The 17,421-nt window shown below is 38.9% G+C and overlaps 1 protein-coding gene across 6 annotated transcripts in view; it reads left to right on the top strand.

Annotated features, from left to right (window-relative positions):
- VPS13B (vacuolar protein sorting 13 homolog B) overlaps nt 1-17,421 on the top strand; it is a 999,042-nt gene that overhangs the window by 799,036 nt on the left and 182,585 nt on the right. For all 6 annotated transcript variants that reach the window (XM_075920306.1, XM_075920307.1, XM_075920304.1 and 3 more), the window contains one exon: nt 4,599-5,006. In XM_075920306.1, coding sequence (XP_075776421.1) covers nt 4,599-5,006 — 408 coding nt within the window. The remainder of the gene's footprint in view (nt 1-4,598; nt 5,007-17,421) is intronic.

Genomic DNA, 17,421 nt, shown 5'->3' with positions numbered 1-17,421 from the left:
TTGCCTGTCCAGGATTTTTAGTGTCCCTTTGTGATGCAATAGCCCTTTACCTGGTGTGAAGGAATCAAGCAGATGGTTGAAAAATTCATCCGTTTTGATCTTTCTCTGTTGCAGTAAGATTTCACAGGTGTCCACTGATATATATTCTGTCCATCATTTCAGCAACTTTTTCTCAGAGTGAATGCTAATGATCCTTCCTCAGTGTTAAAAAGAAAGAGTAAAACAGGGCAAAGAATAGAATCATATGCAGTGCTCCGTTTTATTTTTATTTTTTGTGTTTTACTTAAAATGCCAAAGAATCTTGTAGCTTGATCTTTGTTATTATGAGATTGTTAAAATATTTGAAATAAAGGCTCCAATGTTAAATTTTCTGCAATTTTCCTCTTGGCTGAAACCAATTTCTATAAGGTCTCATTTACTATATAATAATAACTTTATAAAGTTTTATATCAGGGTATCAGGCATGACAACATTTTTTGCTGTATGACACAGAATGTTTCAGTATGGAAAACAGGAAAGTCATCCACTTACTTTGGCTTACATTGCTTCTGTTTTTCAGTGCTTTCTTATAGCATTTTGAACGAATTCAAGGTTTATGAAAGCGAGTAACTAATACCACTGATTAAATACAGACATAATGAGACAGGTGCTGTGCAAGTTTCCATGTGCAGCTCTGCAAATGCATCTCAGTCCAGTCTCTCTATCCTTATATCTTTCTCTGTCCGAGTGATCCCAAGAGGGTCCTCTGGGCAATTACTCATCTGTCTCTTAAAGTCTCTCATGCACAGTTCTCTAGGATTTCATCTTTTTCACCTCTCCTGTGGAACATGTATATTAGGATGCATTTATTCTTGCTGTCTACAGAAGTAGAATATACTGCTACAGGAAATCATCAGTAGTCAAATACGGTCTTGAAAAGAAGGTCTTTCTTCCAGTTTAGTTTTTCACATGCTTAATTATGAAGCAACACCAACAAATATTTGGAATCCGGTCCTTAACTGTTATGTCATTGATGATCTAATGAGTTTCCAAAATATCTAGGAAATTAGGTGGTTTTGAAAATTTCACTAATAGATTTTTTTTTTACTTTTTAAAACATTGTCTTGTCTATTTGAGATTGTGAGTCCAGGAGAAAATCAGAGAATCCTAGTCCCAGATTATTAAAGGTAAGCATTGCAATGCCTATTTGACTTAGGATCCTACAGTTGAAATTTAAAAGGGATTTAGGACTCTTGTGGCCTAAATTCCTTTTCAAAATGACATTTAGATAGACTCCCAAATAAGTTAGGCATTGCACCGCTGACTGCAATAGCACCTACATACTTCTAAAAATTGAACCTCTGTTACTTACCTTACCCTTCTTTCTCGCTGTATTTCAAGTTGTTACTTATGTTATTTTCTACCCATCCTTGTAGCCTCTATATGTGCCTTTCTGTTGTTTACCTGTCTTTGCTAGTGCTATACTTTTCAATTCAGCATGGAAAGTTTCAGCACAAAAAGACAGTTTCTCAGAAGGCTATTAATTAAAATGGTGAGTTATGAATAAAATAGTTTTTAACTGTGCTTACAACTAACTGTTCCCAATGAAGTATGAAGAGTGTTTTTCCAGAAAGGCTTTATTTTGAATTCCACATTTCCTTAAAGATATAATGGATGTCTGACCTTCCCATTCGCAAGTTTATGTCCTGTCATTGTAGGAAAAAAGTCCTAGTTTTACTTTTAGAGAATAAGGCCCTGATTCAGGAATGCTTTTAAGCATGTATTTATGCCTATTGAAATCAATGGTAAACTAATCATTCTCTGAATTGTGGTGAAAGGATCTAATCTTGCTGCCCTTTACTCTTGAGGTGAAAAGTTTTATATTGCCTGAGAAGCCACTCAGTTCATCTGGCTACACCACAAATCTGAAATGATTTTGTCTTAAATGAACAAGCTGGTCATTTTAAACTTGAAAGTTGGTCCCACTTTGATTTAAAAATATATCAACCCACTATCACCTGGCGTAGCTTAGGTCCTTACCTCAAATAAGTTTGTTTTTCTTCATTTAAATCATTGCTCGGGGGGGGGGGGGGGGGGAGGGGAGCTGGGGATGTTCAGTAGGCAGGCTGCCCTGGGAAGAGAGGACAATCCCAGCTCTCACTTACTGCAGCAGCTTGGGGCCAGGTGAGAAGCGCCTGCCCATTGCCGCTGCACTTGGCACACACAGGGAGGGATGCATGTTCCCCTGCTGAGAGGGAGACACACAGAAAGGCAAACAGACAAACTCTCTGAAATATATAGTAGATAGCTGTCCCTTTCTCCACCCCTGCCCTCTGCTGGGCCAATGGGGTTATAGCTGTCCTGGTGCCCATTTCTGGCCCCTTGCTGTCCCCTGTGGTCATTCTGCAGTATAACTTCCTCCTGCCAGACACTTCTCTTTCCATTTTATATGAAACAATTGAATTCCACGCATATTCCATAGTCCTGGCTGCTTTAAGTTAAGATAAGAGGAAGCTGCATACCAAACGTGGTTGTTCTAGCTCTTACCATTTACAAGGAGTTCTAGAACAAATGGACTCATGGATAGACAGACAGATGCACATTTCTAAAATATATAGTAAAGATGTGACCTATACAATAAACTGTCTGCAACATGAACTTGTAACAAAAACCTAAAATCAGACAGTTTTGTATTTGTTGTGAACATTCACACAGCTTAGTTGCATGAGTGAAAGTAATTGCCTTATGCTCTGCAACTGAAAAGAATTACATAGGGAAAAAAAATTTTTCTTTCTTAAAGAGCAACTACCTTTTTCAATTTTTCTTTACCTAATAAAAGCTGAGCAGCTCAGCAAAAATATACTTACATCAACTTTATGCAGTGGATTCTTGTCTGACTGACTAGATTGAAGGGAGTTGTTGCCCCTACGAGACTCCCTCTGCAGTTGGTACAAAAAGGAAAGAAGGGGAAAGATTACCTGTATGGGCGAGGAGAAACAGGAGTAGCTAGACCATGTGTATGTGTGGAGTCACTGCCCTTCCAGGTGGCCTGAGGGAGAAGGATGCTTACACCCTTGACAATTGCAGCAAAGCCTTCTGTCACTGTGATCAAGCTAACAACATCCATCCTTCGCCCATTGATTAAGAGTAGAATCATGTTTCGTTGTGACTTGCTATTGACATTACACTAGTTGCCTTTTTACTTGGGAGCTGGGAAGGAATTTTTCTTTCACTTCCAGACTGCCCTAGGTTGGTTCTTTTGCATTCCTCACACTAGGTTTGGGGCATGGTGGAGTCGGGCACAGGAGACAGGTTGTTATGTCACAACATAATAACTAAAAAAGATTGTTAGATGCCGAGTGCAGGTACTCATTATGGAAGGGATGTGGTTATCAGAAAAAATGTATTAGAGGGAGATTTAGAGCAAAATATCTCTTAGAGGAAGAGGGGCAGTGGGTTTAGGGCTCCTAAAGCCCAGTACAACGGAGAGCCAACTCCCTCCTTTTTTTTAGCCCCCTTAATCCTTGTGGGCTACATAGAACAAGGTTGCAATAGCTGAAAATGAGGGGAAACAATTAAGGAAATATTGATGACCTGCACTGTATGATTTGTTGTTGGGTATTCCCATATATTTTAAGAGGGTAAAATTCTCTTTCAGTTAAACCACATCCATTGCCGCTGTCTTTCTCTAGTGTGGCCAGGATAATAAAAACTGAGTTAAACCTGGATTTTTGTGATGAATGCCCCAACTCACTGGCTCTGAGAAGCATTCAGCAACATAAAAATAAGATTTAACCTAAAAACTCTGCTGCCCCATTTACGTAATTGTCTTGGTACTTTTCAGGAATACAACATCACAACTATCAAATATAGCATCGTAATCCATGAAATTCATTTTGTGATTTCTCAAAATAATGCACTGTGAGATATTTTAATAAAATCAGGAAGTATCAATATAATTTCACAGGAAGTACCAAGAAGATTTTGCAGAAAAGAAAAGTATTTGTAAAAAGTTGCATTATTCCTGTCCTGAATGTTTCCCCATAGTTGAGATTTAGCATAACTAATTTTTCAGGTTTGCTGTACAGTTCACATTTAAGTACAAAAAAACATTTAAAACAGTATTATATAACCACCAAGTAAAAAACCAAACAAGTATACACATTATCCATCAATTTAAGTGTGGTGAAAATTTCCACTGTCAACTTTATAGTTTATATATATAGTACCACTAGAGTTATTTAACTCAAAGGAATAAGGAATATATATTTCCAGGCTGATGCATGCAGATTTACATATACTATCCTGCACACTGGAATCACTCATGTTTACATCTATTTCTTTTCATAGGGCTGTGATGATCCTTGAACAGAAACAAAAAAATAAGATTGTGTTAGATTTATTCCATTAAAGTAGGGATCACTGTTTTTAGTAATTGTATTAAAATCTCAATATCAGCAGTTACTCACTGAAAGATTGCTTTATGTTTTAATATTGATTCTCAAATTAATAACATGTAAGAGAGACAATATCTCTCCATACTTCAAATAAATGGTAATTATTTATCTATTAAATGAATAATTAAGAATGTTTTTGTCTCTCTTCAATCTTTTCTCCAGCTGACATAAATGTGGCTATTTCAAAGCCTTTGAAAGCAAACCTGAGCTTTGTCAAACTTGACCAAATAAATCATTTCCTGAGGAAGATAATACGGACAAATGACTATGACACTAGTAAGGAGGCTGCTGCTTCAGCTGATAGCATTCCAATCAAGGATGGCATATCAGCACCCCAATGTTCCAGTAGAAAGGAATTTTTGCCTGCAATAAGTGCTAATGGAGAGCAAATGGCTTCAGTCCAAGAAAACTTGTGGAGAGTTCTTTCCTGCTTTCAAAAGATTTCCATTCATACTGCTCAAATGGTTGTTTCTGTGGAAACCATGCCACACCTGAAAAAACCTTGCCTATTAGCATCTCTATCAAACCTTAGGGGAAATCTGAACGTCAGATCTGGACATAAAACAACAGGTAAGAGCTTTTAAAAATGAAAGATACTACTTACTTTATATAAGTGATATTATATTACCAATTTTACAGCTTATTAATGTTAGAGATAGAGCTTGCTTTGGTGCTCAGGATTACACAGTGGTTTAACAGCAGAACTAATTACCTGAATTCTCTACTCTTAGGTAGCATTTGGGGTTTGCAGAGTTCAATAAACTGTTCCCTGGTTCAAGAAGTTATGGCTACACATAGGTATCATACAGCATTAGTTTCCCTATGATAGTAGAGGATTCTCTGTGATAGTAGAGCTCCATTCTTCCCATCTCCCTTCCCGTTATGTTCTGCCCCTCTCCAATTCCTGAGTCCAGAGGAGAGAGACGGCTGACGTGGGATAGTAGAGGTGTCTCCATCAGCCTTCTGCTGACAGCTCCAAAATTTTTCCTTGGCTTTCTCCCATCACTTTCAGGCCACTTTGCACTGCTTATACAGCACAAAATAGTGTTAGTGGATTGGAGAATCTAGTCCCAAAACTCCTGATTTCCAGTCTTTTGCTAGTGGATGCTAGTGGAAAAGAGGTAGGGTTAGAAGGTAAAATAAAAAAGAACAAGTTAAAAATTACTTAGAAAAGTTAGATGTCTTCAAGTCACAAGGCCTTGATTAAATGCATCCTAGAATGCCTAGGTATCTGAGCATTTAGCTGTCATCTTTGAAAAGTCATGGATGTCGGGAGAGAATCCAGAAGGCTGGAAAAGAGCAAATATAGTGTCCATCTATAAAAAGGAAAATAAGGACAACCCAGGAAACAACGGACCAATCAGTTTAACTTCTGTGCCAGGAAAGATAATGGAGCAAGTAATTAAGGATTCATCTGCAAACACCTGGAAGATAATAAGGTGATAGGTAGCAGCCAGCATGGATTTGTAAAGAACAAATCATGCCAAACCTATAAGATAGCTTTCTTTGATAGGATATCAAGCCTTGTGGATAAGGGAGAAGCAGTAGATGTGGTATACCTAGACTTTAATAAGGCATTTGATAAGGTCTCGCATGATATTCTTATCAATAAACTAGGCAAATACAACTTAGATGGGGCTAGTATAAGGTGGATGCATAACTGGTTGGATAACTGTACTCGGAGAGTAGTTATTAATGGTTCTCAATCCTGCTGGAAGGGCATAACAACTGGGGTTCTGCAGGGTCTGTTTTGGGACCAGTTCTCTTTAATATCTTCATCAACGATTTAGATGATGGCAAAGAGAATATGATTATTAAATTTGTTGTCATAGTGGACCACAAACTTAATATCAGTCAACAGTGCGACACTGTTGCAAAAAAGCAAACATGATTCGGGGCTGCAGTAACAGGAATGTTGTGAGCAAGACATGAGAAGTCATTCTTCCGTTCTGCTCTGTACTGATTAGGCCCCAATTGGAGTAATGTGTCCAGTTCTGGTCACCACATTTCAAGTAAGATATGGAAAAATTCCAGAGAAGAGTAATAGAAATGATTAAAGGTCTAGAAAACATGACCTATGAGGGAACACTGAAAGAATTGGGGTTGTTTAGTTTAGAAAAGAGAAGACTGAGGAGGGACCTGATAGCAGTTTGCAAGTATCTAAAAGGGTGTTACAAGGAGGAGGGAGAAAAATTGTTCTCTTTAATAAGACAAGAAATAATGGGGTTTAACTTGCAGCAAGGGAGGTTTAGGTTGGACATTAGGAAAAACTTCCTAACTGTCAGTGTGGTTAAACACTGGAATAAATTGCCTAGGGAGATTGTGGAATCTCCGTCACTGCCGATATTTAAGAGGGAGTTAAATAGAAATCTTATCAGGGATGATCTATAGTGCTTGGTCCTGCCGTGAGGGCAGGGGACTGGACTATTTTACCTCTCAAGGTCCCTTTCAGTTCTAGGATTCTGTGATTTACTGTAACCAGCAGGTCACCAAAAAAAATCAGCCTTCCCCACAAAACCCTCCTGAAACCATTCACTCATACTCTGTAAACTTTAGAACTACAGTTTTATACAGTAGTTCACCAGTAATAGAGAAGCCAGGTTTGCACTCTCCTATATTCTTTGTCATATTGTGTGGTAATTAGAACTGGGAATTCAGGATTACTGAGTATTATTTCTGGCTTTGCTTGGACTTGCTGTGTGACCTTGACCCAATCAGCTAACCTATTTCTGCTCTATTAGTAAAATGGAAGGAATTGTTTCAGTACTACTTGTCCCTATAATGGTTGTCACATGGTTTAATAGTATTTGTAAAGAGTTTGAGGGCCTGGGATATATTGCAACGTATTCTATCAATTGCTATGGTTTTGTTATTATTTTCTTATAATTTTGGGTTGAATTCTGATGACATGGACACTAAGACATGCTGTAATGTACTGTGTATACAAGAGAGGCAAACTAGAATTTCCCCACAGTAGATACTAGAGACTGGATTATTAAAGGTATTTAGGTATCTACAGATGCAGATAGACATTTTCAAAAGTGCCAAGTCACCTAACTCCCACTGAAATCAATAAAATCAATGGGAATTAGGTACCCAAGCATTCTCAGACAAAATAATAATCTTCCAGTTGTGGCAATAGCGGTCACTGCTTGAGATTTATGGCAGATGTACGCTATTACTTATGTCAATAGAATTTATGTTGCTCAGGGCTATGAAAAAGCTGTCCCACTAAATAACACAAGTTACAGTAACCTAAGTGCTGTCCAGACTGTCATTGTGTTGACTGGAGATGCTCTCCTGTCAGCATAGCTTCTGCCTTTCAAAGAGGTGAAGTAATTATTCTGACAGAAGAGCTCTCTTCCATTGGCATAAAGCAGTGATCATCAATGTGGTTTCTGCGGACGCCGGGGCGCCCTCCGGGGCATTTATGTGCTCCTGCGGAGTGAGCAGGGACGCCCCAAGCCATTCTTGCACCCTGGGCACACGGCGCATGCGCAGCCCCACTCCTTGGTACATGAGCAGCCCCACCCCTGGCCGCGTGGTGCATGTACAGCCCCACCCCGGAGCACACGGCACACGAGCGGCCCTGCCCCCAGATTCCCGGCGCATGAGCAGTCCCTCCTGCAGGCTCCCGGCAGCACCAAAAGGTTGGGGACCACTGGCATAGAGCAGCTGCACCAAACACACTACTGCAGCATAGGTGCTCCAATGTAGCTCTTCTAGTGTAGGCTAGCCTGTGAAAATGTGAGGAATTTCACACCCTAAGTAGAATTAGAAAAATGCAAAAAATAGATAGATTCCCCTTTAGATTTAAAGATTTTTGCTCCACTTTATAAACTGTATTGTCTCCTAGTAAAACTAATAAGATGGTTCATTTACATGATCTGGAAGTTAGCCAGTCCTAGCCAGGTGGCAGTATAGCTTAAGAGATAAAGAAATTGGTTTGTAGCTGATAAGTATGAGTTCTAGGCCAAGGTAGGTGATTTATTTCTTTTTCAGCACAAATATTCCTTCTCAAGCCAATAAACTTCAGTGCTTTTTTTATTGTTTGAAAAGTTAAAAATGAAAAATTCAAGGTTCATAGGGCATGAAAGACTATGAAAGCGCTAGAGGCTGAAATTCTTATTTATCCACAAATAAATTGCAGTACAGACAGGAACAGTGAATGCATTCCCACGCTTTTCTAATAGAATCTCAATCCTCGTGTGGAAATAGCAGCAACTAGAGAAAAGGGCATTTTTAATATCCTTTACATAGTTTTCACCTTCCTGGTGTGTTCTAATCCTCTTTCTTTCCATCACTTCCCTTCTGTCATACACATACTTTATCCCTTGGATGGTGCAGTATGGTGTCCGCAGCAAGCTTCTATATATCAAAGCGAAGCCTACTTTGTCACTGTACTATAAAGTAATTTGGCAAACCCAACAATGTATATCACTTCCCCCTGAGTTTTCTTTCTCCCAGAAGGACTTACCTTGACTTGCATATTAAGCCTCAGAAACATTCTGCTACAGAGTTGTATTTCTTAATCTTTCTGGCAGCACGAGGGGACAATTTATGGGTTGTGGGTGGTTTTTTTAATTTTGTAAACTTTTCTCAGATCTCTAGTATGTTTTTATTCTGACAAGTGCTTTTAGATAAACTGATAGCAGTGTCGAATCTAATCAAAATTACAGCTAATCATTTAATATGAATAACTTCCCATGCCATACAATAAAGTAAGATCAATAGACTCTTTTCACATTTATCCTATTAAAGTTCTTGTAGCTTTCTGTTTTGTAAGAAGAAAAACACATCACTCAAGCTTTTGAATTCCATTACAGCAATGTGGGAAATTGTTTTTCAGTGTCAGTAATTGAAAAACACATTTCCTAAGAATTGTTGTTTAAAACTGTTTGTTTAAATACACTCTAAAGGTAACTTTAGGAAATAAGATAAAATACTGAGATGGGGGCTTGAATTATATTTTTGTCTCAAAGTTCTTCACAAGAAACAAGAATACTGCAGTTACTAGCAAGAATTGTTTTATTAAGTGTAACATTATCATGCAAGTAAGCCGAATGGAAAAATTCAATAGCTATGTCAATAAGAACTATTTTAAATATTCAGAATGTTCTTTTTAACAAGCTTTATGGATTTAACTTTTTACTTGAAGAGAGTTAACGTCAGATATTTTATAGTATAAAACTAATACACAAATACTTTACTGCGACTTTAATTTTATAATAGTCGTATAAGTATTGTGACCATGTGTAGCAGCTGCAGTTTGTGAATTATTTACTGAACCAAACTGAGCACAGTGACAAAAGTAGTCATCTCAGATGTACTGTTAAAACAGGGAAAGAAAAAGGAACATTGCTTGCCTTTTATATCATATGGCCATCTGTTGTACAGATGTTATTATATAGAATGACTTCAGATTCAATAATTGTAGAAAATTTTCATTAAAACCTCAACAATTTGCACTTGTTTACTTGAATCTGCATAACTCCCCAGTGAGACAACACAATATACTTGGGGTTTCTTTGGTTCTCACTAACTTTCTCTTTGATCCTTTTTGATGTGCTGACTTTAATAAACAGGGTTTTTAAAACTGTTCAAAAACATCATGGAAAAAACTACAAAGGAACAATTATTTTAGTAGAAACTACCCTAATCCCTTATTTACACAAGCTATTTTTAGTGAAATTTTTTTTACACATTTTATGTGACAGTGTTTTATAAACAATGTAAATGGTCCCATTTCCAGATGAGTTTTAATGTAAGAGATGAAGTCAGTTTGTAATGTTAGAGGACTCGTATGTGCTAAGAATTATTTAGAAAAACACACATGGGAATGTGTGTTGACTTGTTTCCTCCTTTATCAAGGAAGGGGGGGGAGACAAAAGCTTATGACCTTGAGTAATGACTTCAGTTGTTTTTATTTTGTGTTGCTTTTTTAAAAATTAACAAACGATCTTACCATATATAATTTTTGAAAAACTATTTAATGATGCAAATACATCATTAAATACATGATGCTCAAGACATTTAAAGTTAGTACCACTTTAATGATGCAAATTCAAGACCTTCCATTTTTCTTTTTTCCTCCTGTTCTTTAGAAGAAAATTAAAAAATGAAATGGCTAGTGGGTTGAATTATTTTTTATACTTTTTGACTGTATACATTGCAAATGTGATTGCACACATTACTAATGTGGATATTTTAAACCTAATTTAAAAACCTCCATTCTGCTTAGCCTGTTGCAATATTATACAACGCTAAACCCCTTTAGTGTTTCAATTTTTTTGACAATCTGCAGATTCTAATACAACTGTGTCTTATAATAGCATGATTCCAATTTCTGCTAGAGTACTTATACTCTCCTCTATACTTATGGCAAAGTCCTGAGTGGTTTTAGTAATGTAATAGTATTATACAATGTGATATATTGTATTGCAGAAAACTCTGCGACTAAGGTTATCATTAACAGTAGTTTTAAATTTAGTTTAATAAAGACAGTAGTGTTAACTTTGACATATTCAAGGACAGTCGTTTAAATGTGAAGGGAAATTAAAAATGTATTTGTAACTAACGTGTATGGTTTAAAGACAGAAGTTAACACTTGGTTCCAGTTTTAGCTGGGTAATTTGAAGCCACAACTTGAAATAGTGAATACTGTAAGTTTGATCAGGTAACTTGCAAGTATTTATATTCTTGATCAGGAAAACCAAGTTTCAGAAGCAATTTCAGGAATTACAGTGGGCCTAACTCACTGGCCATCTCTTCTATGGTGTCTTGCACCTTTCATGTCTCATTATATTAAGTAGCACTTGATGGTGCTTAGCACCTTACACAAGACAGAGAAATAATTGTGCTATAGTGCTTCCTGTCATTAAAAACTGGGTAATTAACAAAGTCTCCCAGTAAATTCTAGAAAGCGAGGTGCAATGACATTTCCTACACATGTGCTGCATTAGCTAATTTAGACTGATTTTGAAGTTGAAGCTACACATCTGGGTAACATGTAGAAGAACCGTTGGGACTCATACTGTCCACAGAGTTTAAAAAAAAAAAGAAATTTGTACATTCTCTCTGCATCTATGTCCTGTTATAGGAGGGCACAAGAGAGAAGACTTTCTGCTCAATGCCGGGGATGTTTGGATCTCACACCATGAAAAATCCAATGAATGAGTAGCAGTTAAATAACTTTCACTACCTTTCCTTTGTTGCACAGATATATTTATGTTAGCATGAAAATAGGAGGCCAAAAAGCCCATTCAGTTTCTCATGTGAAAATTGCATGTATTTCTATTAGTCATAAATTTTAAAATGTAATGGATTTAAGATCTTTTTGATAAATATAAAACATAAAATGTGGATATTAATTGGCATAAAGCAGATACCAAGCTTTTCATTTCATAGTTAACTGGTCCCCTTGACAAAACTCTGCTAAGGCGTTGTCATAGCATTTGGATGCTGCAAATATGCAAGTTAGCCTAAGGGGAAATAAAACATTAAATTAGATATGACTACCTAAAATAATATGCAGCAGTAACAAGCCATTTACAGCACCCAGAAGACCTTTGTTACTTTTAGAGAGAAATATAAACTCTTTCCAACATTTGAACAATAGGAAATGAATTCTTTGTCAGTAAAAGCCAGAGAACAAACTAAATATTTAAATGGCCACTGAGGATTGAAGTGGAAGTGCAGCTTGTAGACAGCTATACAAATCACTAACAAAGCTTAATGAATATTGGGTGTGGGCATCAGGGTCCTGTCAGTTTTGACACTATGTCCCAAGTAGCTTAAACCCAACACTCAAGCAAAGGTGGAGACCTCAGCAGGTCTCTAACATCTGGGATTTTATTTGTCACTATGGCATACCCTGCAAGCGCAAAAGAAAGAGTAAAAGGGGATTATCCTGACAATGAAATGAGTTACTGAATCTTGTGATAATGAAAAGCAGAAGAATTCTAATTCCTTCCTATAGTCCCTGAGGTGGAGGTGCGTTTATCGTTCTGTAGAAGTAAAATGTAGGAGGGAAGAACAGATGGCCTAAAATTCATGAAACAAGACACCACCTAATCCCAAAACTGAGTACCACTATTAATCCTGGTCAGATTCCCTACTGTTACTTTATAACAGGGTTTTGAGTTGCTACTGATGAACTACTTTTTTTTTTAATTACAAACTGGCTATTGGTTGTTGGTTAAAAAAGAAAATTTGTTCTTAATGTGTGGAACCTCTCATTAACATAGCTAAACCACCGAAGAATGCATGGCTTCCAAATGAAACTGATTTAAACTATTTAATGTTCATTCAGGACAAATACCATTGTGTTTTTAAAAATCTCTGGTACTACTTTCATAATGAAAGCAATCTTAATGTACGAGATGGGAATTTTATTTCTTGGTTTGTGATCTGGGGATGTTTTGTTTTGTATTTTGTTATATAGCTGCATATGCAATGTCTGATACTGGTGGAAGATCTATTATTCTCATATGACAGCCTTTAATGGTGAATCTACAGAAGACTTACTTTAACCAGAAAATGTATCATAGCTGAAGGGTTATGCTTTGATTTTTTTTTTATATTCTGTATTTTTCTGTATATTGGCAACACTATAAATGTGTTTTCATCTAATACATGGTTCACTTGTTTTAGCAGAACACCTGAGATTTAGTGACTCAGGAGACCTGAGTTCCAATCCCAACTCTCCCTTAAGCTAATTACTTAGGCTTTCATTGTCAGGCCTGGTCACTAGTTTTAGCTACTTGCATGATTGAGTGCCCAATTTAAGGTGCCCACAGCCTGATTCCCAGTGACTCTGATTACCCGCAGCTATTTCTGAAATCATCAAGAGCAGCAGGTGCAAACCACCTCTAAAAATCAACCCTTAAGAGAACATCTATAATCAGAGCTGGAGATGTACTTTCCAGCTCAGGCAAACCTGCCTATACTAGATTTTAATGGAGCTGTCATGCTAAATAGCTGCAGCAGGGCAAGCAGCGGGATGGGCTAGTTGCTCCAAGTACATATCTAAGGCCACAGTATCCAACCAGTTCTGAAGCAGTAGCCATTGTAGTGTCTACTGCTATAGTGAATTAGCCACACTCAACTGGCCAAATAACTACATTGTTCAAGAGAAATAGCCATACTCAACCAGCCAAATAGCCACATGCAGCTAATGGCTAGTGTGTGGGACACCACAGACCTAAGGTTTCACATGGAATTGTACTCAGGACAGCTAGCCTGTTCTACTGTCCATGCTACTGTGGACACACTGGAATACTTAGCATGCAAGCTCAATGACAGCTGATGTGGGCATGTCTGCTCAAACAGAACATTACAATTCCAGCGTGGAGCGCTTCTGGAGCCTGCAGCTCAGCCAAGGCATCAGACTCCGACTCCCTTCAGGCTTCAGAGCCTATTCTCCAGGGTATGTCTACACTACAGAGTTTTGTCAGAAAAACAACCATTTTCTGACAAAACTTGAGGAATGTCCACACTGCAATTGTGTTCTTCCTCAAGAACTTCAAACGAATAGAGGGTTTTTTCTGGCGTTGGTAATCCTCATTCTATGAGAGAGAAGCTTTTTTTCAAAAGAGCTCTTTCGGAAAAAGTCGTGTGTAGACAGGGAAGACGGAGTTCTTTCCAGGAAAGAGGAAAAAGCACACGTGCCCTGGTGGCCATTCCATCCATAGCAATCACAGCTTATATGCAAGAGAGCATCCATTCAGTCTGGATGCTGTCTTTCAAAAAAGCAGATCACTTTTGCAGTGTGGACACACTCTTTCGGAAGAAATTTTTCTGGAAGATCTCTTCCAAAAAAAGTTTCTTCTGAAAAAAGCCTGTAGTCTAGACATAGCCCCAGTCTGAGCAGCAACTTCAAATCACTGCCTACGCAGCTATTTTTAGAGTGCTACACTGAGTCTGTCAACCTGGTCTGGGATGCTTGCTCTTGCAGGCGCCAAAATGAGCAAGTGTAGACATACCTCAGTTGCCTCAAACTGAATACCCAAAAATGGAGGCACCCAAAATTAGTGGATGCTTTTAGAAGTGTGAGTTGTAGACTCGCTGTGCCTCAATTATCTCCTCTGTAACACAGGGATAAGAATGCTTATGAAAGCTTATTACCTTCACATTATTACTTCATATTATTACTAGTCAAGGTCATTGATAGTCACAGCAGATGAAATCCATTGAAGTGATGGGATTTTTGCCATTGATTTCATGAGGACCAGGATTTCACTCAATATCTGTAATAACTTGGATGGATACAAACACTACATTTTTGTTCTACTACGTATTTTCTCTATTAAAATTAATTTTTCTTTAGTTAGTGTAAAATAGTAATGTCACGAGCCAGGCCCCGGGAGACCGTGGTTCATTTTGTGATCCCACCACCCAAAAAGGTACAGGTGTATAAAGTCTGGGTGCCTTCTGTTGGCAACACCGATCGACAGCTGTTCCCACGGCCTTGTTTAGGGTCCTCCAGGTTCCAAAAGAAAAGGGGGCTCGAACACCCTCGGTAACTCCAGAGTCCCCTCCAAGTCCCTAGATCTCCCAAATTCCCAGAATAGTGTCCCGATTACTGGGTTGAAGTCTCTTTACTTCAGGAGCTCAAGATAGGATGTGACTGACACTATTTAGAGCAGGGTAGAGGGACCCAGGCCCACCCGCTCCACTGGGTCCCAGCTCAGGGCCTTTAAGCGCAGTGGGGGGGACTTCCCTGTTTGGTTGGCGGGGGATACTGCTTGCAACTTGCCAGTCTGTGAGCATCCCTTTTTAGGCCCCGTCCTGGGCTACTTCCTACCCCGGTCCAGTAGTCTTCTCTCTCTCTTTGCCCCGTCCAAGTGTAACTGAGTCCTGGGTCCGGCCTCACTTCCTTTGGTCGAGCCACGTCTGTTCCTGGCTGCTGCCTTCAATTCCGGCCGCCCCCTTTGTTAGCTCCGCCCACAAGCAGCGGGCCAGCCAGCACTACCAGTTCATCGCCCCTCTTCCCCACCCCCCAGGGCTCGGCCAACTCCCCGTGGCAGGGCTCACTGGCTTGCCCTCAGCCCCTGTCCAGGAGATGCCTCTCCCTTCCATCCTGCACTCCAGCTCCCCCCTGGGACACTGACCTCCTTTTGCCCTTTTCTCCCCCCTCTGCCCAGCAGGAGCCGGGCTTTTAAACTGCCCTCCACTGCCAGCAGCCCCATGCCTGATGTCAGGGACAAGTTCCCTACTCTGGCCCCGCCCCTTTGCCGTCTCAGGCTGGGCAACGCCGGGGCGTCCCTCCGCCCGCAGGCAAGTGCGGCCATGGTGCGGCCCAGACGGGTCCCCGCCCCACAACCGTGGAGTGAGCCCGGTTGGAGTGCAGGGCACGGGCACCCCGTCACAAGTAACAATGATTTACAGATAAATTGTAAATCATTCTCTAAATGTGACAATAATGGACCAGAAATGAAAGGCGTTCTAGCTAGATCTAATTTTTCCTATGTTTGCAGTAACCAGGCACCAAAATCCAGAAATGATCAAATCAACAATCGAGTTGGGATTTCCATTCTATTTGGCATTTAGTAGTGTTAGAAATTTGATGTACCTGTCTAGCCTTTCTTTAAGGGAGATGAGCTCATTTTAGATAGATAACCATCTCTGACTTTTCTTCTGATTCATCATTGACCTGAACTTCATTTGAACCTTGTTAGACACAAAACAAGCAGGATTCCTGGCCCAAGCTATAAAATATAATTAAGCTCTTTTGAAATGATGTGTTAAAGAACATTGCTCTACCCCCACTATAACCACTACCACCACCACAACCAATAAAGTTAAATCAAGCACTGCCTGTAATGGATTAAAATAATAAATGTTCCTGGATTTTAGTGTTTGAAGTACTTGAAGAAAACAGGCTCCCAGCAGCCAGGACTGCTGAATGCAGGGGGACATTTATTAATGACGAGTTCAAGGATTTGGCCTGTTTAAGATCATTACTTTCTGTTTACCGAGTGTTACACATCTCATATTTTTACAGAGCCCATGTGTGTCCCTATGCAATCCTGAAAAGCTCTTTTAGTAAAGAATTGTTAATCAGTAATGTGCAAATATTGTTCTCTGGGGGAGAAGGAACCATTGTAAGATTCTGTTCCATACTAATGGGAAATCCAGAGCAGTCAGTAGATTGCTAAATTAATCTCTCCTGGAAAATTCTCCCTAACCAGTTATCTCACCATTTTCTAGTTGTTGAGGTTAGTCACTATTCAATCTGGTAACTTTTACATTAACTGCAGTTTTTTCCCTACCTAGTTATTTGGTCAAGAACTACTATTCCATTATCTTTGCAGCTGTTTGTTACAAGATTCCAAGAGAGAATATAGCAAAACTGCTTGACCCATTTATGACATCTGAAGTTTACCAAAGGAGAAGATAAATTTACTTTTCATTCTAGACGTAACCAATGTGGATATTAAAAAATACCTTCCATTTCTCTGGCAAATGCAAAACAGATTCTGAATACAGACACAATGAATACTAGCAACCAAATTTCACTGTTCATTATCACCTTTATAACAATACAAAATATGGATATGAAAGTAGTTAGAAAATGCTTAGTGTAAAAAATCCTTTGGGGAGGGGGTCAACTTTGACATTAATAAGTAATGACAAAGAGAATCCTGACAAATAATTTTATACCAATAATTCCATCTGCATAAACTAAACAAAGAAATAAAACTTGCAGCTCCTCAAGGACTTAGAAATATTTCCTCCTTGAGTTAAATTGGTAAAGAAGAGTATATGGTAATTAATCTTCTACGAGCCAGAAGATCATGAATAGCTACAGGAAAGAAAGTTGTCTCTACAGAGCTGCTATGAGGAGGAGGCAGTTGGGAGCTTTGGCACACCACCCCACACAGTGTTCCCTCCAAGATTTTCCAACCATGAGCGGAGTGAGTTTTGGCTTGTGCACTAATATTGAGGTCTTGTGCACTGGTTTGGATTTGTGCCACCGTAGTAC

This window comes from Pelodiscus sinensis, chromosome 2 (assembly GCF_049634645.1).
Source record: "Pelodiscus sinensis isolate JC-2024 chromosome 2, ASM4963464v1, whole genome shotgun sequence".
NCBI lineage: Eukaryota > Metazoa > Chordata > Testudines > Trionychidae > Pelodiscus > Pelodiscus sinensis.
The sequence above is the reverse complement of the archived record's forward strand: the minus strand, read 5'-3'. Positions and strand labels throughout refer to the sequence as shown.